The following is a 25945-nucleotide window of genomic DNA, read 5'->3' as shown; positions in this document are numbered from 1 at the left end:
CCCTGTCAATTTCAGAGCAGCCTACCCAGAAGCAAGTGGAGAAGACCTTGACAAAAACCCACAGGACTATCCTTGCTCAGAGGGAGATGGCAGGAAGAGCCAGGGCTCCTGCTACATGGACAGAAAAAGCTCCCTACACCTTAGGAGGGCCCACAGATCTGCAGAAGGAGGTTGCCTGATTGGCGGTAGAAAACATTCTCTTGCCATACAGACTTACAGCAGGAAATAGACACAGCCTTAGGAAACTTCTGATTTGCCTTTTCAACAATATTCAAGAAGACATTGAATCCAGAAACTAGAGCAAGCAGGGTAAGAAAGAAACCATCTGAGATAAGGGGAGAGTGAATGGAGAGAAAACACAATTGATTAATTAAAAACCCTCATATGAACAGCAGGTTGGAGACTGCAGAAAACCAATTTAATGAGGTAAAAGACAAATTCAAGACATTTTCCATTATACACATGGGAAAGTTTGATAGATACTGATTTATAGTGATAGAGAAAAATGATCAAAGACACGTGAAAAACGTAAAGGTTGTCTTTAGCAGAACAAAAATGGGGTCTGTCACTCTAAATTATTTTTTAATAAAAGGAAGGAAGAAAACATAGTTCATATTTTTTAAAAAGGAATGAAGGGAAATCAAATAAGCCTAAAAATCAAAACAAAACCATAGAAAACCAAGCATTACTGTCACCATACATGGATTAACTATTAAATACAAACCCATACAAATGAGTTAACCCTGTTAAATTCAGAGAGTCTCAAATAAAGTAAAAAAAAAACACCGCTATTTAGGTAGATAACCCTAAAACAAAAGGATTCAAGAGTAAGAATATAGACTATTTGGATAATATAAGGTCATATGTTTATATATTATATATAATATTATTATATAATATGCTATTATATATTATATAATTTGTGATCATATAATATATATTTGTGATGATATATGTTATATAATTTGTGATAATAAAATATTATATAATAATATGCTATCATATTAGGTAATAATATAATAATATTTATGTATCAAATTATATCCCATACAAAGAAGACTATATTTTAAAAATTATTCATAGACTATTTACCCAAAAAATTATCTTTTACGTTCTAAGGATGACCTTAATACATTCAGAAAGAACTATATAACTCCAGAGAGGTGGTTTTAACATGGAGAATTGAGTCCGACAGTTATCGCCCCCTAATTTCCAAAATTATATAGAAAAGACATCTAAGAATAAAAAGCAGTCTGTAACTATCCTTGAAAACTGAAAAGACTACAACTAATGGACCCCAAATTTTAAAGTACTTCTGGAAGCTGAAGAAGTAGAAATGAAAAATAATCCAAGGAGTGACAAAGAGTCCATTTTCAATGCCAGACATAGAGGAACCCTGAGAAGGATCTGGAAACTCAAGGAACCTAGGAGAACCCCCAATCCCAGAAGGGCAGGGTTTAGTATGCAGATGGCCTGGGCAGCTCATAGGGTGCTCAGGCATAATCCTCTTTGGCTTTGATCCTGGCTCTTCCAGATGACAAACCAGCTACTACGAGTGGATGGGAACAGTCACCTGGGTGAAAGCCATGTGCTCTTCCTGGCCTGTGATGCTTTCGGTGGCCCCTGGACACTGGTCCCTTGCCCTGAAGATGGTGCATTACTCAGCATCAGAAAGTGCTGGGCTAGTCTCAGCACAGTATTATACAAATTAGAATGTCATCTGGCAAAGACCCACAGAAAAGTTATCCAGAAAGAGATTTTTTTCAGAGCAAGATTTTGCCACAGTCTCCATATGAAAAATGCAACATATTATCTGTCTTAGTCCATTCCAGTTGCTGTCACAAAAATGCCATAAATGTATACACAAGAGATATTTGTTTCTCACAGCTCTGGAGGCTGGGAAGTCCAAGATGAACACGGATTTGGCATCTGGTAAAGAGCTCGTTTCCTCATAGACAGGGCCTTCTAATACAGTCCTCACAAGGTGGAGGGTCAAGGCAGCTCTCTGTGGCCTCTATTATAAGGAGACAAATCCCATTCAGGAGGGTGGGGTCCCCATGATTTAGTCACCTCCCAAAGCTCACCTTGGTGATTCGGTTTTCAACATATGCATTTGATAGGGAGGAGCAGGACACAAACTTTCAGACCACAGCATTATCAGATTCCGAAGTGCTCAGTTTCAGAAATTTTTTCTTTAAAAGTTGGAGGTGGGAGGTGGGAACTGGAAGCCAAGTCACATCTCCAGTTTGAAAAAGAGGCTAATCCAGTATTCTCATCTCCTTTTTGGCTTTTTTGTTTTGTTGTGTTTTGTTGCTCTATGTTTTTTCAGGAAAAAAAAAAATCATGAAATCTGGGGATGTTCTTTTAGTTGTTTTCCAAATTCAAATTGAACAAAAATAATATATTCTAATGTTTTACAAAATACTTTGAGACATACATCTCATAATCGCCTCAAACGAACCCTTTTAATCAGGTAACCTGAGTATTATTATACCCATTTAACAGATGACGGAGGGGAAAACAGGTTCAGAACCTCCGAGTCCAGGTCCCGTGTTCTTGCTCTTCACCAACAGCCACAAAACCTTGACCTGATTAATTGACAAACTTTTTGAAGGAAGAGTCCTGACCATGTTCATGGGAGCTGAGATGGTTCTAAAAGAGTGAACATCACTAATAGGAGCAGCTATTACACATGAACTTTTCTGCTGAGAGCATGCCCTGATCTTTGACTCATTCTTCTCTTTTAGTAAATGCAAGAGGATTCCGAGCTTCCACAGCTCTGTCCAGCCCCTTCCCAGGGAGCCTGCCTCCCTGTCCACTCATGGGAGCTGAGAGGGGGTGCACCAGGCAGCCTATCCCTCAAGCAGGGGCCGCCAGAGTGACTTCACAGGCGGAGGAGCCGAGAGCCAGGCAGGCAAAGGCCACCGAAAGCGAGGGCATCTGCCCCTCTACTCCGGATGAGGTCTCAGAACCTTTCCCATGTGACATGCCCGTGGCTGAGGACAAGGCTCTCTGAACTCCGGAGTTAGTTGGCTTTTTCAGTCCCAGGCTTGGCACCAAGATTTATGTTCCTAGTGTGACCACACTCACCATCCATCACGATTAGTTACAATAAAATCTCTCTTCGTGTTTTTAAAAGCCCTTCGAGTTACATTCCATTATGCAGTTAACATCTCGCAGATGGCCGGGCCATTGTTCAATCAGGGAACCATTTTCTGATCTCTGAAAAGGAAGGCGGGGGACTAGCGCTTGACCTTCCCAGAGGCCCTTGAGATCCTGAGCCTGGAGTCGAGAAGAGAAAACAAAGAAGGGGGCCCCTGTTCTCCTGCCAAGAACTTGGTGGTTGGACTGAAATGAGTGGATGGACAAAACAGAAGGGCTTGGGTTAACTGCCTTTTTCTTGAGGGAAGTTAACCTGGACACCCTCCGGTCTCAAGAACGCCTGGTCTGTGTTCTCTGAAACAGTTTAACCGCATAGGATCGCCCCTCTGGGGCACACTGTTCTCAGGCGGGCCCAGGCCTGATGCATTCAATTAACATTTGATCCAAACGCTGCTGGGAACTCAGATGACAAAAGGTGAAAGGATGATTACGGACATGGACATCGCCCCCAAACTTGCTGCTCCAAACCTCCTGTCTCTACCTCCCACCCAGGTCCGTATGAGCCCTGTATTAAGCCCCTCCCCCTACCGCTGTTCACCTGGTGGCCTGGGCCCTGCGGTAAATTTTGTTGCTGCTCCTAAATAATCACTGCCCTCCCTGTGGGAGGATCCCACGTCTCTGCTCACTGCCCTGCGGCTTGCCATGCATCCTGTGGGAAGAGTTTGCAGTCCTTCCCCTTGACATCTGCTTTAGCCAAAGGCATATGAATGGACGTGATGTAGGCAGAAGCTTTTTCTTTTTCTCTCTCCCTCCTTCCTTCCTTCCTTCCTTCCTTCCTTCCTTCCTTCCTTCCTTCCTTCCTTCCTTCCTTCCTTCCTTCCTTCCTTTCTTTTTCTTTCTTTCTCTTTCTTTTTCTTTCTTTCTTTCTTTCTTTCTTTTTCTTTCTTTCTTTCTTTTCTTTCTCTTTCTTTCTCTCTTCTTTCTCTTTCTTTCTTATTTATTTATTTCTTCTTTTTCTTTCTTTCTCTTTCTTTCTCTTTCTTTCTTCTTTTTTCTTTCTTTCATCTTTTTTTCTTTTGTCTCACTCTGTTGCTCAGGCTGGAATGCAGTGGCACAATCAATACAATAGCTCACTGCAGCTTTGAACTCCTGGACTCAAACAATACCCTCATCTCAACCTCCCAAGTAGCTGGGACTGCAGGCATGCACCACTAAGCCAGACTAATTTTATTATTATTATTATTATTATTATTATTATTATTATTATTGTAGAGATGGGGTCCTGCTATGTCACTCAGGCTGTTCTCAAACTCCTGGGCTCAAGTAATCTTCCCACTTCAGCCTCCCAAAGTGCTGGGATTACAGGTACAAGCCATCACGCCCAGCTGGCAGAAGCTTTCCGAGCCATTGCATGTTTCTGCCAGTTCTCTTCCTGTCTTTCAGTCTACCCAGAATAGAAGCTGCTCCTTCTGGCTGAATCCTGGAATGAAAAAGACGTGGAGCAGGTGCCACATGCAGCCCACAGCGAGCGGTAGCTGACATGTGATCTCAGTGAGAAATGAAGCTTTGTGTTACAAGCTACTCAGGGTTTTGTTACCGCAGCAGAACTTAACCAAATCTGAAGAATTTGGGCGCCACAGTGGGGGCTCATCCCTCACACCTTCTTTCCTTCAGCTTCCACACCAATCTAGACTATCCTGCCATCTCTAGCACCAAACTTTATCTAAATCCATCCACTTTCCCATCCCTGCTGTCCCGCCAGCTCCTGGACCACTTCTGTACTCTGCTCCGAGTTCACTTTCCATCTTTTCTCCACTCAGCAGCTGGACTGGGTTGCAAACAGGGAAAATCTGATGATGCTACTCCCCAGCTTAAGCCCCCAAGACTCCCCATAGTTGTTAAGAGAAAATCTCAGCCCCTCGCCCCGTGCACGGCCTCCATTGACCAAGTTCTCCTGCACGTCTCATCTCTGCAGCTTGCACTTCTCCCCACGACGCTCACTAGTCTCTGCTACCCGGCCACCTTTTTATTACCCTAATACACCAATTTGTTTGCCACCCCCAAGTCTATGCCTAGAATGTTCTTCCTCAGATCTGACCATTTTTCCAGGATCAGTATAAACACCACCTCCTCCAGGAGGCCTTCCCTGCCAACCCCACCTCCTCCAACTATCTGTTTTAAGTGCAGTAGAGGCACATATCACCATTCATAATTATCTTGTTTGGTGGTTTATTTGCTTCGGTTTTTGTTTTGTTTTGTTTTGTTTTTGACAGAGTCTTGCTCTGTCACCCAGGCTGGAGTGCCATGGCTCAATCACAGGTCACTGCAGCCTCAATCTCCCCAGGCTCGGGTGACCTTCCCACCTCAGCCTCCTGAGTAGCTGGGACTATAGGTGTGTGCCACCATGCCCTGCTAAGTTCTTTTGTTTTTTGTATTTTTGGTAGAGCCGGGGTTTCACTATGTTGCCCAGGCTGGTCTGGAACTCCTGGGCTCAAGCATTCCAACTGCCTCAGCCTCTTGAAGTGCCGGGATTACAGGCATGAGCCACCGTGCCCGGTCTATTTGCTTTCTGTCCTCCTGCTGCACTCCATACAGGAAGGTAAGCCCCAGGAGAGAAGTCTTCTCTAATGTATCCCCAGTGCCTTGCACATTGGTGGTTGATGAATATTTGTTGAATAAATGTCCAAATAAATGTATTCATGTTAACTTTCTCATTTTATGGATGAAGGAATTAACTCCCAATGAGTTTATACCCAGCCAGGACCTCCTCCTCCTGGCCCCCTGGCAGAGCCTGGACAGGAACCCAGGTCTTCTGACTCCACCCAACACTTTCCTCCACTGCCTCCCACCTGCTGCCTTCTTTCTAAAGATCTTCAGTCTCCTTTCATGACTTATTCCTGTGCTTAACATCCAGCGATATCAGAAGCTTCTTCCCGATGTCTACTCTATAGCCTTGAAGCAGCAGCTTATACTCCCATGAACTCAACCATTGACCTACCAGAAATCTTGCACAGCACATGGCTATGATTCCATTCCTTGCCTGTAAAAGTATGGTAAAAACAACAGCTAATGTTCATTGAGTGTTTCTGCATGTTAACTCATTTAGTCTTCTCAGCAATCTATGAAGTAGGTACCGTTATTATCTTCATTTTATAGGTGAAGCATCAGAGACACAGGATGGTTCTTTAACTTGCCAAGGTCACACAGCTGGGGAGTGGTGGACCCGGGATGGGTGCCTGGCCTGCATCTAGAGCCTGAGCACGCTGTGTTCTGCTGAGCAGGTCAGTGGCTTAGTGTTGTGTATTTCTGGTTGACTGTGACTTAGAAGTATACACATTTGCAAAATCCAACCCACATCTTCCTTCTTATCTCAAGGTTCCTGTGATATTATGAAAAGAACATAGAGTCTAGCTGGGTGCAGTGGTTCATGCATATAATCCCAACACTTCGGGAGGCTGAGGCAGGAGGATCACTTGAGCCCAGGAGTTTGAGACTGACCTGGACAATATAAAGAGACCCTGTCTCTACAAAAAAAGAAAAAATTAGCCAGGCATGGTGGTGCATATCTGTGGTCCCAGTTAGTTGGGAGGGTGAGGCAGGAGGGTGGCTTGAGTCCAGGAGTTCAGTGCTGCAGTGAGTCGTGATTGTGCTGATGCACTCCAGCCTGGGTGACAAAGCAAGACCTTGTATCGAAGAGAAGAAAGAAAGAAAGAAAGAAAGAAAGAAAGAAAGAAAGAAAGAAAGAAAGAAAGAAAGAAAGAAAGAAAGAAAGAAAGAAAGAAAGAAAGAAAGAAAGAAGGGAGGGAGGGAGGGAGGGAGGGAAGGAAGGAGAAGGAAGGAGAAGGAAGGGAGGAAGGAAGGGAGGAAGGAAGGAAGGAAGGAAAGGAAGGAAGGAAAGAAGGAAGGAAAGAAGGAAGGGGAAGGAAGGAAGGAGAGAAAGAAGAAAGAGAAAGAAAGAAAAAGAAAGAAAGAAAAAGAAAGAAAGAAAAAGAAAGAAAGAAAAGAAAGAAAGAAAGAAAGAAAGAAAGGAACAAAAAAGAAAAGAAAAAGAGAAAAGAGAAAGCAAGCAAGCGAGCAGACTCTGGGGTAGTCTGCACTACACCTCAGCTGTCATTTATTGAGAGCTGACTACATGCCAGGCATAGGGCCAAGGACTTAGCATGTCTTATCTCATTTAACTCATAAGGAAACGGAGGCTTAGCAGGTTTGGGTGCCCTATATAACCTCACAAGCAGGGGGACTATTCCGGCTCGGGCAGTTTGATCATAGGACAGTGCTCAAGAGACTTAATTCCTCTGAGTTTCAGTTGACTCATCTACAAAATGATACAAACTAATGATACAAATTCACAAAACATCTAGTGTAGTGTCTGTCACATAGCGGGCTGTCAGATGGCAGCTATAAATAGCAAGGTGGCTTCTCTACCATTGGGCACAATTGCTAGAAATAACTGCTTAGGTTCAACTACTAAGCAGTCAGGGATTTCAGGAACTCCTAAGAAAAGTATTGATCCACTAACAACCTGCCTAAATCACTAGAAAGCCATCTGCAAACAAAATGCCCTTGAGAAATCATCAGTTGTCACGAGCCCCTTAACCTTCATGGCCAGGAGGGTCAAACAGCAAACTTCATTCCCTAATGTTGTGGTTCCTTGCGTCCCTCCCCCATAACCTCCCCTCCCCCACTTCCTGGGCCTCCGAGCTTGCTGGCTAACAGCTTTGGGGAACTAGATGGATGCTAACCTTTCCAAATCCACCACCTCCCAGCTAAAAAGGAATGAGTCCAGTGCTGACCCTAGAGAGCTCCAGATCAGATTCATTTTCTCTAAGTCCTAATAAATGAGAAGGAGGCAGGGTGCTTCATCTCTCACTTTTCAATGGCATGATCCATCCTAGGGATGTGGGCATGAGGCTTGGGAACATGACAGATCCATCACATTAGGCGGCAAATCCATCAAATCCTCCTTCTCCATTCGAAGTGCCTTCTTGGCCAACCCCTGCTTAGCTCTCCTCTTTCTAAGATCTACTCAATGGCACGTCCCACTGGCCAAGCCACAAGGTAGTGGACTTAAAGGCTTCACTCAAAAACAACAAGGGCTTTCCTCTTCGAAGGCCTTCATTTATTTTCATAGCGAATTTGGAACTTTGGCTGTGTCCAGGCTGCTGGTTGGAAGCTGGCAGAGGGACTTGGACCAGGAGGGAAGAGAACCAAAACCCTGTAATCCTAGCACTTTGGGAGGCCAAGGTGGGTGGACTGCTTGAGGCCAGGAGTTTGAGACCAGCCTGGGCAACATGGTGAAACCCTGTCTCTATTAAAAATACAAAAATTAGCTGGGCGTGGTGGCACATGCCTGTAGTCCCAGCTACTCGGGAGGCTGAGGCACGAGAATTGCTGGAACTCAGGAGGCGGAGGTTGCAGTGAGTTGAGATTGTGCCACTGCACTCCAGCCTGGGTGACAGAGTGAGACTCTAAAAAGAGGGGGGAAAAAAAAAAAAAGCACAGATAGAAGAAAGCAACCATCTGATTTTAAACCCTACACATCAGAATGTCAGAATGCAGGGATCGTAGTCCAATGGGGAAAGCAAGATGACTTCCCTGAGCGGGCGACAGAAATCCCCCAAATTCCAGAGTGCTAAGATCCATCGGGGCTCCCGTTGGGTCCTTCCTGCTCTAAGACAGACTAGGTTCCCCAAAGGACCCTGTGAGGACTCTGAGTCATTCTGAGTGACATCTACCAGGACCTACAGTTGGGCTTTGTTAGAATCAGGAGGGCAAAACCTATCACTGACACAAGGGCTCAGACAGTCTACCCTGCAGAGAGTGGGACAGAGGAAATATCCCTGAATCACCAAGATTAGCAGAATCCACTGCAGGAGTAGAGGCAAGGGCCAAGTGGGAAGGCCCTTCTGCCGCTTCTACCCCCAAAGCCTGCTGTCCATGGAGAAGAAGATGTCAGTTGGTTAAACCTCAATCAAATGCAAGCCAAGAGACCAGCCAAATATGCAAAAAAGCCCCCAGAGGAGAGCTTGACATCTGTCTCTGTCTATCTATCCTTTAAATGTTTTAAAGCAAATAGGAAGTACTTGCTCCTCTCAAATGAAATAAAGGAGAGTTGAAATTGGATCTCATCATGGCCCACAATTTGTTGCTTGAATGCTTTCCCACCTACCCCTTGGAAGCAGCTGCTCAGCCATGCCCCCATAGTGTAACCCCTCTATGTCCTCCCTTAAGACAGTTTTGGGAGCTCTGATCAGCACAACCAAAAAGAGGCGATGCCTACAGAGATGTGCCATTACCATTGCAATGTCACTCAGTATTGTCTTGGACATAAATAAAATAAAGGGGGCTCTTAAAAACCTTTGGACAAATGGGACACCAAAATCACACACAACCAAAGGAAACAAAACATATACCTTGGACTTCATCAAAACTAAAAACTTTAGTGCTTCAAATGACACTATAAAGAAAGTGAAAAGACAACCCACAGAATGAGAGAAAATATTTACAGCTGATAAGGGACTAATATCTCGTATATATAAAGAACTCTTACAACTCAACAATAAAAATAGAAACAACTCAATTAAAAGGTAGGCAAAGGGCCAGGCGTGGTGGCTCATGCCTGTAATCCCAGCACTTTGGGAGGCCAAGGTGGGCAAATCACTTGAGGTCAAGAGTTCAAGACTAGCCAGGCCAACATGGTGAAACCCCATCTCTACTAAAAATACAAAAATTAGCTGGGTGTGTTGGTGCACACCTGTAATCCCAGCTACTCAAGAGGCTGAGGCAGGAGAATCGCTTGAACCCTGGAGATGGAGGTTGTCGTGAGCCAAGATTACACCACTATACTCTGGGTGACAGAGTGAGACTCTGTCAAAAAAAAAAAAAAAAAAAAAACAATGATAAGCAAAGGATTTAATTAGACATTTTTTCCAAAGATTATATACAAATGGCAAATAAGTACCTGAAAACATGCTGTGAAATATATGTTTGGTCTTCATCCCCATTTCCTGTCATACAACTCCTGTGCCAGTTATAGGACAGTTATAATAAAAAGGATGGGCAATAATAAGTGTTGGTGAAAATACAGAGAAACTGGAATGCTCATAAACTTCTACTGGGAATACAAAATGGCACAGCCACTTTGGAAAACAGTTTGGCAGTTCCCCCACAAGTTAAATCACACAGCTACTATAGAACCCAGGAATTCCACTTCTAGGTGTACATCCAAGGCAACTTAAAACATATGTCCACACAAAAACTTGTACATAAATATTTATATCAACATTATTTATAATAGCCAAAAAGTGGAAGCAATCAAGTGTTCATCTGTTAGTGAATAAACAAAATGTGGTCTAGCCATGTAACAGAATATTATTCAGCCATAAAAAGGCACCGAAGTACTGATACATGCTACAGCACAGAGGAACCTCAAAAATATTGTACTAAGGGAAACAAGTCAGATGCAAAAGGCCACATATTGTATGATTCCATTTATATGAAAGGTTTGGAATAATAAAGTCCAGAGAGACAGAAAATGGATAAATGGTTGCCAGGGGCTGTAAGGTAGTGGGTGTGAGAAGTGACCTCTAATGGGTATGGGATTTGTTTTGGAGGTGATGAAAATATTCTAAAGTTAGATAACGGTGATAATGTTACAGCTTTGTGAATGTGCTAAAATCACTGAATTGAAACAAGCCAGGCACAGAAGACAAATATCACATATTCTCACTCATATGTGAGAGCTAAAAATGTTGATCTCATGGAGGTAGAGGCAGAATGATGGTTACAAGAGGCTGGGAGTGGTGGAAGGTGGGATGAAGAGAGGGTAGTTAATGGGTACAAACATAGAATTAGGTAGAAGGAATGAGTTCTAGGGTTTGATAGTGCAGTAGGGTGACTACAGTTGCCAACAATTTGTTGTATATTTCAAAATAGCTAGAAGAGAAGATCTGAAATGTTCCCAAAACAAAGAACGAAAAATGTTAGAGGTGATGGATATCCTAATTACCCTGATTTGATCATTACACATTGTATGCATGTATCAGAATATCACATGCCTCACAAATATGTACAAATGTGTATCCATAAAAAATTTTTAAAAATCACTGACTTGAACACTTTGAGAGGATGAATTTTTTGGTGCATGAAATATATCTCCATTTTTAGAAAGTAACCTCTTTGGCAGTGATAAAAAGGATCAATGTAAGACTTAGTCAAGGAAAAAAGTGCATCCACTAACTTTAGCAGATCCCAAGAGGGTGGTAGGAGTCACTGGGAGGACCTGAGTGGAGGCGTGGCACCGATTAGAGCTGGGTGTGAGGGAGATGGCTGGTGCATTGAAGGGGAGAGGGAGAGGGTGGAGATTGGCCAGGATGCTGCTGGCTTACCAGGCAAATGATCCAGTCACAAATGAGTCAGGCCTGGGTCTTCAGAAGCAGAGGAAGCTCACACTGCTTTCAGCCAACTTAAGCCCCAGTGAGTTCAGGTAAGATGAATCCTTCTGCATCCTTTAAAGCCTCAGGTGCCAACTGCCACTGAGAGCACCAGTTTTGCCATGATACACATGAAGAACCAGAAGTCAGCAAACCCAAGCACCAGGCCCAGTTCTGTTTGACCTTGGGCAAGTCATATCACTGTTTGAGATCTCTGCCTCCTTCCTTGAAAATGAAGGAATTAGAATAGTTGGTTTCCAAGATCCTTCCAACTCTGGAATTCTAAGACTGTTACAAATTCCCAGAGCAAATGTACTCTAAAATATGGCTCTATGACACGTTTCTTGCTAACTGAAGTCTCCTTTTCTGAGTTGGTCTTTGATTATGAATCACATCGTATTATTTCTGTTGTGTTCTTTCTTTCTACTAAAGTGGGTTTATCTGGGCCAGGGTCCTTCCAGGACGTAGCAGGAGGTGAGGATGTTCAATGAAAGCCTGTTGGAGAGTGGATTGGACTGTTCATTGGGATCCAGTCTAACGATCTGGTTGCTATCTCCCTGCAGCTGTGGGGGCAACTGGCCATTCTGTAGTTGAAAATAGGAAGTATTAGCAGGGTAGCTTGCAACTCGACTCCAGTGTTTCTGAACTCTTGGCAGTTCCAAGGACAGGTCTTTGGGCTGGCCTTTGAGGTAACTCCCACTGTGGGAGGGAACCCTTGTGGGGGGCAAGTTAATTCATGCTGACGTTAGGATAAGACCCTCCCTCACTGTCCTGAGGTAGTACAGTCATCCAGGGACACATGTCATAGATGAGACGCTAAGACATCTGCTTCTTCATGTCAAATGCTGGCCTCACAAAGAACAATGCTTATCTCTGCAGAAACTATAACGATGTTATCAGATTTTTTAAAGAACATTTTCTTACAAGAGCTCAACAGTCAGGACTTCGGACCAGGAGTGAGGAAAGAGAGGACCATCAGGAAGAGATTTCGTGTCTGGTTCCCGCATTGGGTAGCAAAGTGGGGGATAAAGAAAGAGGTGGCAGACGTAGCCTCCCTTGTGAAGTGGAAGGACCCCTGGTTTCTAGGGAGAGAGTCTGAGTTTTAGCATTAGGTTTTCTTTTTGGATGTTGTAGGTCCCTGTAGTTGTCATCAAACCCTTGCTCAAACTTCAGCCTTCATTGCTGTGTGGTCTCGGCTTTCTTATGAGGAATTATAGGATGGGGTCTTGTATCCTTTTGGAGCAGGGACTGAAAAGAAAGTGTCTTTTCCCCATGATGGTTCTTCTTCATGGCAAAGATGTAGCCCTGGAGCCTCAGTAGGTGCCCAGGAGCCAAGTGAGAGGCATCCAAGGTGGAACGGAGAGAGGAGAAGCAGGCGACAGTGGGGCCACACGGTCAGCATGGCTCTTGCCCACAGTACCCCAGAGGAAAGAGGAGGGGGCACTGCCTATCCTGAGCTGCCAACTGCTTCAGAAATCACCTCCACAATCTCCACTCCTTGGACCCGGCTCTAGTTATCTCCTGTAACAGCCAAGCAGAGCTACTTAGGACCAAATCACTGACCAGAGCTGGGGAGGCCAACCTTCCTGTAGCCTCAGTCTCACCGGCCACAGCTCCACACCCCCACCTCCTACGGGGACAGGAAGTGGCAGCCCCCAGCTTCCATGCCCAAAGGCACATGGCTAAGTAGCCCTGGGGCCACTCTGGCTGTCACTCTGGGGTGCTTCCAGGGCTAATGAGTGTCCTATTTGAAGATGGAATCTGACAAGGCCTGACAGACCAGACATGCTGAGCGTGGGTCTATATCCTGACGCCTTTACCTCACGGTGCCCAGATCAAGCCTCTGAGATCCTGCACGTGGCCATCGCTTGGTAGAGCCTAAGAACATTCCAGAATGTCAGAACTCCATTTCAGTCCTATTATAGGCTCAACTCCAGTAAAGCTGCTGAATGTTATAGTTGGGCTTTATGGGTTCCCAGGGAAACTTCCGGGTAAAGTCATAGAATCATGCTGTCACTTAAATAGCACATCCAGGAGAGCCTAACTCCAAATACAGTAAATCAAACAGCAGCGCGATGAATAGGTAGAGCTGTGACTCAGGATGTGGCTTGTGGGGTGGGGGCATCCTTCTCGGGAGGCATTATTGTCCATGGCATTCAATTTCAGGGATTCCCCACCCCCAAAATATTTCCTCACGGAATTTTGAACTTGCGCAATGGATTCCTCCCTCCCTGTGTTTAAACAGCAAACATTTCTGGGACGTCTCAGTCTCTTGTTAGTGTAAATGAGGTCCTCAGTGAGGAACAGGGATTGTTCAAAGGGGCATTTGGAAAGGGGCGTAAGACACAGGAAGAAGAGGTAGAAGAGCCTGAATTCATCCATGTCATAATTTTGTCAAGGGGTACTTTTCTACTTAGAGTCAAACTGAATGTATTTTTCCGACCTGTAGAGACAGGGATAACTATGGCTTCATTCCTCCTTGGCAAAGAAAGGGTTGAGAAGACACCATCAGGTCCACAGTGAGATATCACTTCGTATCCACTAGGATGACTATTATTTAAAAAAAAAAAAAAACAGAAGAGAAAACAAGAGTTGTTGAGGATGGAGAAATTGGAACCCATGTGCACGGCTGCTGTAGGAAACAGTATGGCGAATCCTTAGAAATCAAACATAGAATCACCGTAGGACCCAGCACTTCCATTTCTGGTTACATATACAAAAGAATTGGAAGCAGGATTCAAACAAGTCTCTGTGCACCCATATTCATAGCAGCATTATTCACAGTAGCCAAAAGGTATAAAGAATCCTCAATGTCCATTGAGGATGAATGGACAAACAAAATGTAGAATATGGAACAAAATAGACAGTCGCACATGATTCAGCCTTAAAACGGAATGAAATTTTGATACATGCTGCAATGGAGAGGAACCTCAAAGATATTATGCTAAGTGTAATATGCCAGACATAAAAGGACAAATACGATACAATTCCACTTACATGAGGTGCTTAGAATAGACGAATTCACAGAGATAGGAAGTAGAACAGTGGTCACCAGGGGTTGGAGGGATGGGGGAATGGGGATTATTCTTTGATGGGTACAAAGTTCAGAATGAGGAGATAAAAACAGTTTTGGAGATGTATAGTGGTGATGGTTGCACAACCATGTGAATGTATTTGATTTCATTGAGTAGTACACTTAAAAATATTAATAATGATAATTGTTTTCTGAGATGGAGTTTCACTCTTGTCTCCCAGGCTGGAATGCAATGGCATGATCTCAGCTCACTGCAACCCCCACCTCCCAGGTTCAAGCGATTCTCCTGCCTCAGCCTCCTGAGTAGCTGGGATTACAGGCGCCTACCACCACGCCTGGCTAATTTGGGTGTTGTTTTTTTTTTTTTAGTAGAGACGGGGTTTCACCATGTTGGCCAGGCTGGTCTTGAACTCCTGACCTCAGGTGATCTGCCTGTCTTGGCCTCCCAAAGTGCTGGGATTACAGGCATGGGCCACTGCACCCGGCCTAAACAAATGATAAAGGTTCTATTACATATTTTTTTGCCACAAAACATTTTTTTACAAAGGAAAGAAAAGAAATTTGGTAACTGAAAACTAGGCTTCCTTTTCCTTTCCTCCAGGAATAGTTATAATTGGAGTTCAGATTAGATCAGAAGGTGTGTCAGTTGGGCTAGACTAGGTTATACTAGGTAACAAGCACCCCCCATGTTTCTCACTCATGCTACTGATCCATCATGGGTTGTCAAAAGGGCTCCTCCTACTCATCCAGGGACTCCAGCTGACAGAGCAGCACACGACAGAGAAAAATATGTCCAAAGCTCTTGCACCAGCAAGTAAATTCTTTAGTTTGAACGCAACCCACGATACTTCTGCTCAAAACTCTTGGGCCAGAACCCATCATGTGTCCTACCTAAGGCTGGGAAGTGCAATCTTACCACGTTCTCAGAAGTTGGAAAGCCAGAAGTCTTTGACAAACAGCACTAATGATTACTGGAGAAGTAAGTGGGATAGTCCAGGGGAAATGATGGCTCCATTCCCTTTGAAATAGAAAATGTCCATCTGTTATACAACTGTTCATTCAGCCATCTAATCACAGCATTCAAAGATAAATAATAGACTGGAAAACAATATTTGTGACACATACAACAGAGAGGGGGATAACATCCACAATATACAAAGAGCTCCCACAAATCAATAAAAAAGGACTGAGATTTTTTTAAATGTTGAAAGATCTGAACAGGCAATTCTCAAAAAAAGAAATTGAAATGGCAAATACGCATATAAAATATGCTCAAAGGCCAGGTGCAGTGGCTCCACAATATATAAAGAGCTCCCACAAATCAATAAAAAAAGGACTGAGATTTTTTAAATGTTGAAAGATCTGAACAGGCAATTCTCAAAAAAAGAAATTGAAACGGCAAACATGCATATGCTCAAAGGCCAGGTGCAGTGGCTCACACCTGCACTCCCAGCATCTTGGGAGGTCAAGGCAGGAGGATTACTTGAGGCCAGGAGTTTAAGACCAGCCTAGGCAACAAGCAATACCCCATTTCTAAAGAAAATAATTTTTTTTCTGTATATTTTTTCTTTCTTCTTTCTTTCTTTCTTCTTTCTTTCTTTTCTTCTTTCTTCTTTCTTTCTTCTTCTTGTCTTCTTTCTTTCTTCTTTCTTCCTTCTTTCTGTCTTGTCTTTTCCTTCCTTCCTTCCTTCCTTTTCTTTCTTTCTTTCTTTCTTTCTTTCTTTCTTTCTTTCTTTCTTTCTTTCTTTCTTTCTTTCTTTCTTTCCTTCTTTCTTTCCTTCTTTCTCTTCTCTTTCTTTTTTTTTTCTTTTTCCTTTTTTTTTTTCAAGGTCTCACTCTGTTGCCTAGGCTGGAGTGCAGTGGTGTGACCACAGCTCACTGCAGCCTCAATTTTCTGGGCTGCAGTGACCCTCCCATCTCAGACCCCTGGGTAGCTAGGACTCCAGGCAGGGACCACCACACTGGGCTAATTTTTATTTTCTTTAAAGATGGGGGTCTTGCCGTGTTGCCTAGACTCGTCTTAAACTCTTGCAGGATGCGACCCCTCGGCTGGAGGGATGGGGAGCATGTGATGAGGACCAAGAAGGAGCTGAGGATGGACCCCGAGGCAGCTCCTCAGAGGAGAGCAGCTGTCCCAGTGAGAGCAGGCCTCAGGGCTGGGGACACATTCAGAGATGATCATTGATTCACAAGACCTTCCTGTTAATACCTGGCTTGTTTTTAGGTTTTAAAGAAAGACCACGAAAAGAAAGAGCTATCACAAAGTAGCGTGGTTTTTTTCTGCCAAGGGTCTGTCTGCCAGTAGACTACAATAAATGGAAACCTAGATGCTTATAAAGTATTAGCTGGGAAGATATTGGACCAAAAAATAAATCCAAATTAACTATCTGATGCCCTATAAAATAAGCCTTTAAATACTCTGTAGGATCCCTCTTTCCCCAAACACAACCCTTCTAAGCCAGCAGTCTTCTTTCTGTCCTAGCCCCGCTGTCGGAAGTGGACGCTCACGGACCCGAGGTGTTTTTCCTACAGCCGGAGTCCCAGTTAATGGTGGATCTGATTCAAATGATGGTGGTGCTGGCAGAATGAGCTCATCTTCCCTGCACTGATTCCTCCCTCCACCCCCTTAGCAGCTGGGGGCCCTCCTGAAAGAACAATAGATTTATAATATGAGCAAAACAAAGGAGTCGGGAATGAACAGCTCTTGGAAATAAGTAGGTCAAGACACAATCAATTTCCAAATTTAAAATTATGTTTGAAAAATGTAGCTTTAATACAGGAGCCCGCTTCGGCCCTGTGGGGTAAAGCATGTAAAGTTTAAAGTTCCGCAGTGGCTGCTTTATCAGGTAGCCCGAAGTTTACCCTGGAGGTTAAGCAATAAAATGGAAACAAAAATAATTTAACAGTTTTGCAGTTAGTTTAACCCAGCAACAGCTCCTTAAATAGCTTTCACTTTCCTGGAGCTTGCCATGCTCATAAAGCTACAAGATGCATTTCAAAGCTATGAATTTGCTAAATAGAACTTCATTTCCTCTTCTTATTAGAGGTAATTAAATTTATTAGACGTCAGTAAAAGCCTTGTAAACAGAAAATATGAATGCTTATAAAAGTCTGCCCTTTCTTTTCAACCTAATAATTAAGATGCAACAAGAAAGCAGCTAATAACAGCTCGTAATTTATCAGGTGCCATTCAACCCCGAATCTGAGACATATTGTAGAAGTATTAAACACTGAAATGAAAATAATACCCATTGAAACACGTTATTTATTAAATACATAATCACTCAGAGAAATAAACACGTTGCACAAAGAACTTGATATTTCTGATGGAAACACTATATATATTATCTTCTGCTTTAGATATATTACCCATCAAGTCAGATTCTTAAATCAAAGCTGCAGCTCGTTTAAATGCAAACTGCCTGTGGCAGCCCAGCAAACCCCAAATTTCCACTAGATGTTCACCTTAATATCAGTTTTCAAAGACGGAGTCACTGTGAAGTTTTTTCCTTATTATTGTGTTTAACATTCTCAAAAGAAAAGAAATCCCCCAGCAAGCATTCGAGAAGCAGGAACAGAAAAGAAGTAATTCTAAAAAGAAGAGTAAGAATTATACATTAATGAAAAAAATTCCCACCATCCAATACACATGAACTTAGATGCAACTGCAGATTCAATACCTTACACCCCACCCCAGTGTCATCTAACCCCAAATGGAGGTTCAAGAATGTACGTTACATCTTTACTAACTCTCCAGCTGAAATCTGTACTTGGAGCTCTTGAAAATAAATGACTATGAAGACTTTGGATACCGTATTTCATTGATACAAAGACTCCTTCAATTGTAAGGTACACCATCATTTTATGTATCACTAAGAAAGAAAAAATAAAACACTACCAGTTAGACTATGACATGCTATCATTGTAAGCTGCATCCTGATGTCAGCGACGTTAAAACTGCAAAAAGGCTGGGCATGGTGGCTCACGCCTATGACACTTTGGGAGAGCAAGGTGGGAGTTCAAGACCAGCCTGACTAGCATGGTGAAACCCCGTCTCTATTAAAAATACAAAAATGAGCCAGTCTTGGTGGCATGTGCCTGTAGTCCCAGTTACTCAGGAGGCTGAGGCAGGAGAATGGCTTGAACCTAGGAGGTGGAGTCTGCAGTGAGCTGAGATTGTACCACTGCACTGTAGCCTGGGTGACAGAGCGAGATTCCATCTCAAAAAAAAAAAAAAAAAAAAAAAAAAAAAAATTAAATACTACATGTTTGCCCAAAAATATTTTAAAATAAACTAAAAGGACATTTCAGATTACCAAAGGTCCTTGTGACCAAACATCCTACCTCATCCAAAAGAGTCTCTTCCCAGTGAATGGGGAAATGAGTGTCTTCCCAGCAGGATGCATGAGGACACAGCAGCAGCAGCCCAGGGAAGTCAATCTGCTTGAACAAAGCGTGGATGTGCACTTGTGCTCCCAGAGAGGAGTCCCATCTTACGAGGGCTCCATGCATGAAGTTATGTACAGTGGAAACTACTCATGAGAATCCCCTAGGGAGCTGCCAGGTTGGAAGCCGGTAAGCTCTCTCCCGGTCAGTTTCATTGTTCAGTTTTTTATGTTGGAATAATTATAGATTCACAGGAAGTTGCAAAAAATATACATATGGGGGGTCCCGTGTATCCTTCACCCAGTTTCCCCAGACAGTAACATCTTCTATAACTATAATGCAATATCCAAACCAGGAAACTGACATTGGGACCATCTATAGAGCTGATTCAGATTTCACTAGTTTCACACACATGGTGTATATGTGTGTGTGCACGTGTGCACATACGCACAATTCTACATGACTTTATCCTATGTATAGATTCATGCAACCACTGCTACAATCAAGATACAAACTGTTTCACCATCACGAGGGGCCTGTGCTGCTGCTTCTTTATAGCCACGCCCACCCCCTCCCTCCTTTCCCTAAGCCCTGGCACCCAGGATTCTGTTCTCCAGCTCCAGATTTTTGTTATTTCGAGAAGGTTATGTAAATGGAATTATACAGCATAAACCTGTTTGAGATTGGATCTTTTTCTCAGCTAATTCCCTTGACATTCATCTAATAGTTTATCCTTTTTTATTGCTGAGTAGTATTTCAGGGTATGGATGTACCAAAATTTAACTAATGACTCAGAAGGACATTCGGGTTGTTTACAGCTTGGGGCGCTTCTGAAAGCTGCTATGAACATTCATGTACAGGTCTTGCATGGATACAGGTTTCGTTTCTCTGGGACAGTGCCTGAGAATACAGTTGCTGGGTCATGTTTAGTTTTAGAAGAAATTGCCAAATGATTATTCCAAGTGGTGATATCATTTGACATCCTCCCCCGGCAATGTGTGAGTGATCCAGCATCTCTGCATTCTCAACAGAGAAAAATTATAGCCATTCTCAGAAGTGTGTGTTGATTTCTCATTGTGGTTTTAACTCGCATTTCCCTAATGGCTAAGGGTGTTGATCATCTTTTCATGTGCTTATTTGCCACCTGTGTATCCTCTTCAGTGAAATGTCTCGATAGTTCTTCGTCAGGTGCAGGAGCAGATTGTCGTTCTTCAGTTGAGCACAACGTGAAGTCTCTGGCTTGGGTTAGAAGCCACGTAGTAGCTTCCCAAATGAGAAAACAGAGATTCTCTGTTCTCACATCTTCCCACACTCCAGGCTGTGCAATCCCTGAGTGCAGTTTGGGGATGGAACCCTTATGCTCTTTTGCCTTTTTGTGTGTGTTTGCTGAGCACAGGTAACTGAATTCGTAAGTTAAATATTTACGATGGGGCCAGGTGCGGTGGCTCATGCCTGTAACCCCAGCACTTTGGGAGGCCGAGGTGGGCGGATCACTTGAGGTTGGGAGTTCAAGACCAGCCTGGCCAACATGGTGAAACCCTGTCTCTACTAAAAATACAAAAAATTAGCCAGGCATGGTGGGTGCCTGTAATCCCAGCTACTAGGGAGGCTGAGGCAGGAGAACTTCTTGAGCTCAGGAGGCGAAGGTTGCAATGATCCGAGATTGTGTCACTGCACTCTAGCCTGGGCGACAGAGTGAGACTTTGTCTTAAAAAAAAAAAAAAAAAAAAAAAGGTTTATGAAGTGACTCCACCATCTTAGTAGCACAGTGGGATCTGATGTCAGTTCAGTGCCCCAAGTCCATGTCCACCAAGTTCTTCCAGTGTTCCCTCAACCTCCATTGGCCAAAGCAGTTTGTCTTCTGTGATTTTGCTCTCTGAGAGCTGGACTATAGCCTTGCAGTGCCTTGCTTGGAGTGCTTCCTCATACTCCTTTAATCAAGACAGAACAAGACCTTCTGCAGACCCCACTGGCTGCCTTGCCCCAAGCACCAGCTCAGACATCTGTCTATCATGTCGGTACCTCCTCAGTTAAGTGTCGCTTTGAGACACTAACTTCGCTGACCAAATTCCCCCCAGCTTCGCCCATTCTCAGCTTTCTCCTCTTATCTGCTGCTCAGGTTCCACTGGAATCATGGTCAACTCACCTTACACAGCACTGGTGACATGAAACAACTCAGGATGTGGTACAAAATTGGGTGTAACTGGAACAAAGGTTAGAAGCAAGTTTTGGGAGGTGAAACTGTAAGAGGTAGGGGAAGATTTCAAACAGTCTTGCAAGCTGTGGTCGGAAAACCCAAAGGGAAGGGTGAACTAGAGGAGATCTTAAAGCAGGGGATGCTGAGATCAGATCAATTTTGCTTTAGCAAATAATCAGCTAACAAATGTTTATTGAGCACCTATTATGTGTCAGATAAAAGTTAGCTGGATTGACAGTTGTTGAAGATCAAATAATCTGGGGGACATGAAGTCTTGAGTCCTGTGGGATGCCATAAAATGGAAGTAAAAATTTGATCCAGTAAGTCCTGCCCTTTAGTTCCTCTAGTCCAACATGGAAACCAAATTTGGCAAGTAAAATTGTGTTCATAAACACTCTGGTTACAGAACAAATGAAAATGATCAACGTGGAGTGTCTTACAAGTGACTTAAGGATTCGAGTGGCAATAGAGGCAGTAAGGAAGTAAAGATCCAACTAAGGTGCTCCTGGAGAGTGTGGGCAGCAAAGGCAGAGTGCAGAGAGCTCTAAGGAGGAGCGCATGGTAGTACAGTGCTTCCATGGACAGCGGGGCTCACTGCGCACCCTGGGACGGTGCCTCCATGGACAGCGGGGCTCCCGGCGCACCCTGGGATGGTGCATCCATGGAAAGTCGGGCTCACTTTGTAACCAGCTCACTCCAGGATTCTTAGTTGCAATCATAACACCAAGCATAAATGAGTGATTTCAATTTTTTTATTTTTAATTTTTGTGGGTACATAGGAGGCGTATATATTTATGGGGTACATCTTAATAGAAACTCTAAGAGCCAGGGGCTTCTGGGTAATAAGCACAGAATAGGAAGCTGCTGTGTTTTACTGACTTTTATAAATAGGACACCCTTTAGTCAGCCTTGTGCCTTAGAAAGCATGACACTCACCCCCATCCCATGCCCCACCGAAAAAGAAACCACAGACCAGATTATCACCTTTCCTAATGAGGCGTTGGAATAATCTTCCCGCTGTTCCGCAACGTGAAGGGCTCAGGAGTGCTTCGCCCGTTGAGCAATTCTAACGCAGGGAAGATCGAGCTCAGCCTGCTTCCCTGCAGAGCTGGCCTCTGTTGAGAGGAGACATCTGAACCTGAAAGCCGGGAGCGTGGCTCTCCATCCTCCTGGGAAGGCTTTCCATGGTCCTCTCACTACCTTACTCGGGCCTCTTTAATTCAGAAAGAGCCTTAGGTTTTGCTCCTGGGTCGATTTTGCTCCTTAATAGCATCGCTGTTTTTCCCATGTTTCTGTACAGACAGATGCTGGCATGAGTATTTTGGTTTGGATGCCATGATGATGTTTATCATCGTAATTGATACACGCTGAGTCATTACCAAGTACTAGACATGACGTTAATTGCTTAATAGGCACGACCACAGGTGATACACCAATCCTTGGAGCTAGGCTAGAGGTCAGCAAAATTGTTCTATGAAGGGTCAGACAATGACTATTTGGGGCTTTGAGAGCCCTGTGGTCCTTTGCAACCACTCAACTCTGCCACTGTAGTTGGAAACAGCCATAGATAATACATAAACTGATGAGCATGGCTGCATTCCAATAAAACTTTATAAGAACCGGGGATGGGCCAGATTTGGCTGTGGGCTATACTTTGCTGACTCCAGCTTTTGATTTTACTACGGTGGTTTGTGCTTGACCTGCCAGTGTTCTGAACGATGCATCTTGGCCTCTTTGACGTTAATATCCTGCATCATAAATTTCAGTGGCTCTAATAATATGTAAAATCACCAGTATCTTGTGGATCTTTGTGACTCATGGAAAAAACAATAGCACACACACTGTTTTCTAGAGTAACAGAGGTTCTCATTTCTGGGCTCAAATTTTGAGGGAGAGGCTGTTCCTGTTCTTGTAAGTGACCTGGAACCACCTTCTTCTTCAACATGCTTTAGGATGTTGAAGGTGAACTTGGGAGGAGGACTTAAGAATGTTCACAATCTTCCCAAATCTCAACACATACCAGAAACTCAAAATCCAATTTCTATAATTCACCTGAAATAACTTCTCCCATCTGGACTTCCATTGCCCCATCTATAAAATGGGTGTGACATATTAAAAACTTCTCTTTGGGGTATGTGCCTTTGCAAATGTGGTAACTATCGCTTCTTTCACCACGCTGCACTCCTATCCTCAGGCTCAGGTATTAAAATGAGCAAAGGACAGAAACCAGAAATGCTGATTAACAATAGGAGTTTGAGGACAGGGACCTTGTGGTGCTAGCAGAGTCTGATTTTTAGGCAGGAATCAACAAGTGTGTGTTGGCTAAGACGGAAGAGTCGATACTATGAAGCGCTGGCAATACGGCAGTCCAAAGAGGGCCTGTGGCCTTGGCTACCTTCCTCATCTGGCCCTTCCAAGGTACCTTCAGCACACCAGTGAGGATGCCCCTGACACAGTCACACATGTATTGCTTTCTGCTGGCTACAGAGTTTTGCTGGCCCAAGGCTGTCAAATTCACTTTGATTTTGGCCTCAGCTGGGCTTCATGCTTTCAGAACAATTTCTCCCACCGCCTTTCACTTGAGGTCCTTGGCAGGGATGCCTCTCCCATTCTGCATGCACAGCTCACTTAATGGGCACAAAGAAATGGGAGAAAGCTCAGGGAAAAAAGAAATAACAACCCGACCCAGTCTAAACCTTGGGAAATCGAACAGGGTCTGCATCTCTTTGAAAACTATACACAGACATTTCTGGTCGAAGTGAAACCATGCTTCTCGCAGAGGGCTGGAGACAGCAAATGGAGCCTTAGTCATACACAGTTAGTTTCAAACTTATGTTGCTGCTTACAGGGAGAAATCAATGTACGGTATATTAAAAACAATCACTGCAGCCCTTAAATGATCCAATAGTTTAGCTTTGAATGCATCCAAGCTAATGGGGGCTTTAATGGCTTCTGACAGATCGTTCCATTGATCAAGGGGCATGTATGAAATATACTGCCTACTAAACTCTGTTTTGATTTTGAGAAAAGAAAACTAAACGTCCATGGTAAACATGGCTTGATTGTTCACATGTTCACCGAGATCCCTCTCAGCATGACCCTGGTCGGGAACAGAGGAGGGAAGGATAATGGGAATCCTATATACCTGGCTTGCTTCTCTCCTGACTCTAATCAAGGCATAATCAACTAGAAACCTCTGTCTGCGGAGTTGGGGGCAGGGGGAAGGACGGTGACCAGTGGTCCAGTTTTCTGGATTGGATGAGTTATAAGCCACAGCTTTGGCTGCTCTGAGAAACTGATTCATCTCTTGCAGGCCTTGGGGGTTTGAAGGTTAACTGCGCTGATATCAACGTGGAAAGCCAAATTCCCTGTTTGAAAGGATAATCAGGTTTTTCAGTTGGGGACAGCAGTTTTGCAAAGAAACAAATGCAATCATGCTCCTCTATCCGTGTGTCTGGAGGCTCCAGGATTGTTTTATGAAGTGCTGAACGTACCTCTACTCAGGAAAGGCAGTTTTCACACGGTGCATGGAGTCTGAAAAACTTAAAAGAGGCCTTAACATGATTCATTGAGACTATTCTTGTGCAAGGGAGGTTTCTATTTCTCCAAGCCCTGGCTGCCTGCCGTGGCTTTAAGAGTGAGCCATATACCGTTCCTGTGTCAGACTGGTCTTGCCTGATCAGAAGTAACGAATGTATGTAGAAATTCTTCCATTATCCACCCAAACTAAATTGGTTTCACAAAATGAATAATAATAATTCCTCTCCCTTGGACTTGAGTAGGACTTTAGCATTGACAAGCCCTTCTCCAAATGTTATCTCCACCTGCTAGCTGCACAGTCGTGGTTTTACCTGTGGGGATGGATCTGGCTTGTGGACCCTCTCTCCTTCTTTCGGAGGCTGGGAAGGGAAGAAGGGCGCCCTTGAAACTGGCACCACGAAGAGAGTGATCACCTGTGGTCTTTGTTTAATCTTTAACACCAAGCAAGGCTGTGTGGAGGGCCAGGCATAGTGGCTCACGCTTGTAATCTCAGCACTTTGGGAGGCCGATGCAGGCAGATCATTTGAGCCTAGGAGTTTGAGACCAGCCCGGGCAATGTGGTGAAACCCCGTCTCTACAAAAAATTAGCCGGGTGTGGTGGCAAGTGCCTGTGATCCCGACTACTTAGGAGGCTGAGGCAGGAGGATGGTTGAGCCCATGAAGTCGAGGCTGCAGTGAGCCATGATCTCACCACCGCACTCTAGCCTAGGTGACAGAGTGAGACCCTGTCTGGAAAAAAAAAAAAAAAAAAAAAAAAAAGACTGCAAAAGAGCTTCATGCCATTATCACTAATGAAGAGGGTCAGAACTACCCGAAGCGCACAGGATGTGGAACCACTGAACTTCTCCTAAACTTCCTGTAGAATGGTCTTGACCCTTTTGGCCCCACCTGTAGGGCACCTTGCTGTCCTAGACCAGTACTTCCCATCTCTCAGCAGGAAACTACTGCATTTACCAGATCAGAAACAAAGGGAAACCCCGCCTGCTAGAAGTGCTTCATTTGTATTGGTGCCATGTTTAGTCAGTGGCTTTTGTAAAATTGATGAATTTTGTCTAAAGGCAAGTGCAGACAGGCAAACAGATCTGTATCTGCTGTTATCCATTTAGCTTGACACACATGTGCAGAGGAACTATCTTACCTCAGTTCTTTCAGGATTGATGAAAAGTAACTGCGAGCAAAGTCATGAACTGCATCATTGGAAAAGAATCACTGAATCTAATGCTGGAGGTTAATTAATGCTTCCCTCCCCTTGAA

The 25945-nt window shown here is 43.9% G+C and overlaps 1 protein-coding gene across 3 annotated transcripts in view; it reads right to left on the bottom strand.

The window, feature by feature from the left end:
* Positions 1 to 25945, bottom strand: part of FTO (FTO alpha-ketoglutarate dependent dioxygenase) — a 462015-nt gene that overhangs the window by 20834 nt on the left and 415236 nt on the right. The window contains exon 10 of one of the 3 annotated variants that reach the window (XM_015442739.4): positions 21889 to 22443. The exons of the other annotated variants lie outside the window; for them this stretch is intronic. Within the exon in view, the coding sequence (XP_015298225.1) occupies positions 22415 to 22443 (29 nt within the window). The 3' untranslated portion in view covers positions 21889 to 22414. Of the gene's footprint in view, positions 1 to 21888; positions 22444 to 25945 lie in introns of those variants that run through there. 3 annotated transcript variants of the gene reach the window in all.

The sequence above is a fragment of the Macaca fascicularis genome, chromosome 20 (genome assembly GCF_037993035.2).
Source record: "Macaca fascicularis isolate 582-1 chromosome 20, T2T-MFA8v1.1".
NCBI lineage: Eukaryota > Metazoa > Chordata > Mammalia > Primates > Cercopithecidae > Macaca > Macaca fascicularis.
Note: the sequence above shows the minus strand (reverse complement) of the source record. Positions and strands in the feature narration are given on the sequence as shown.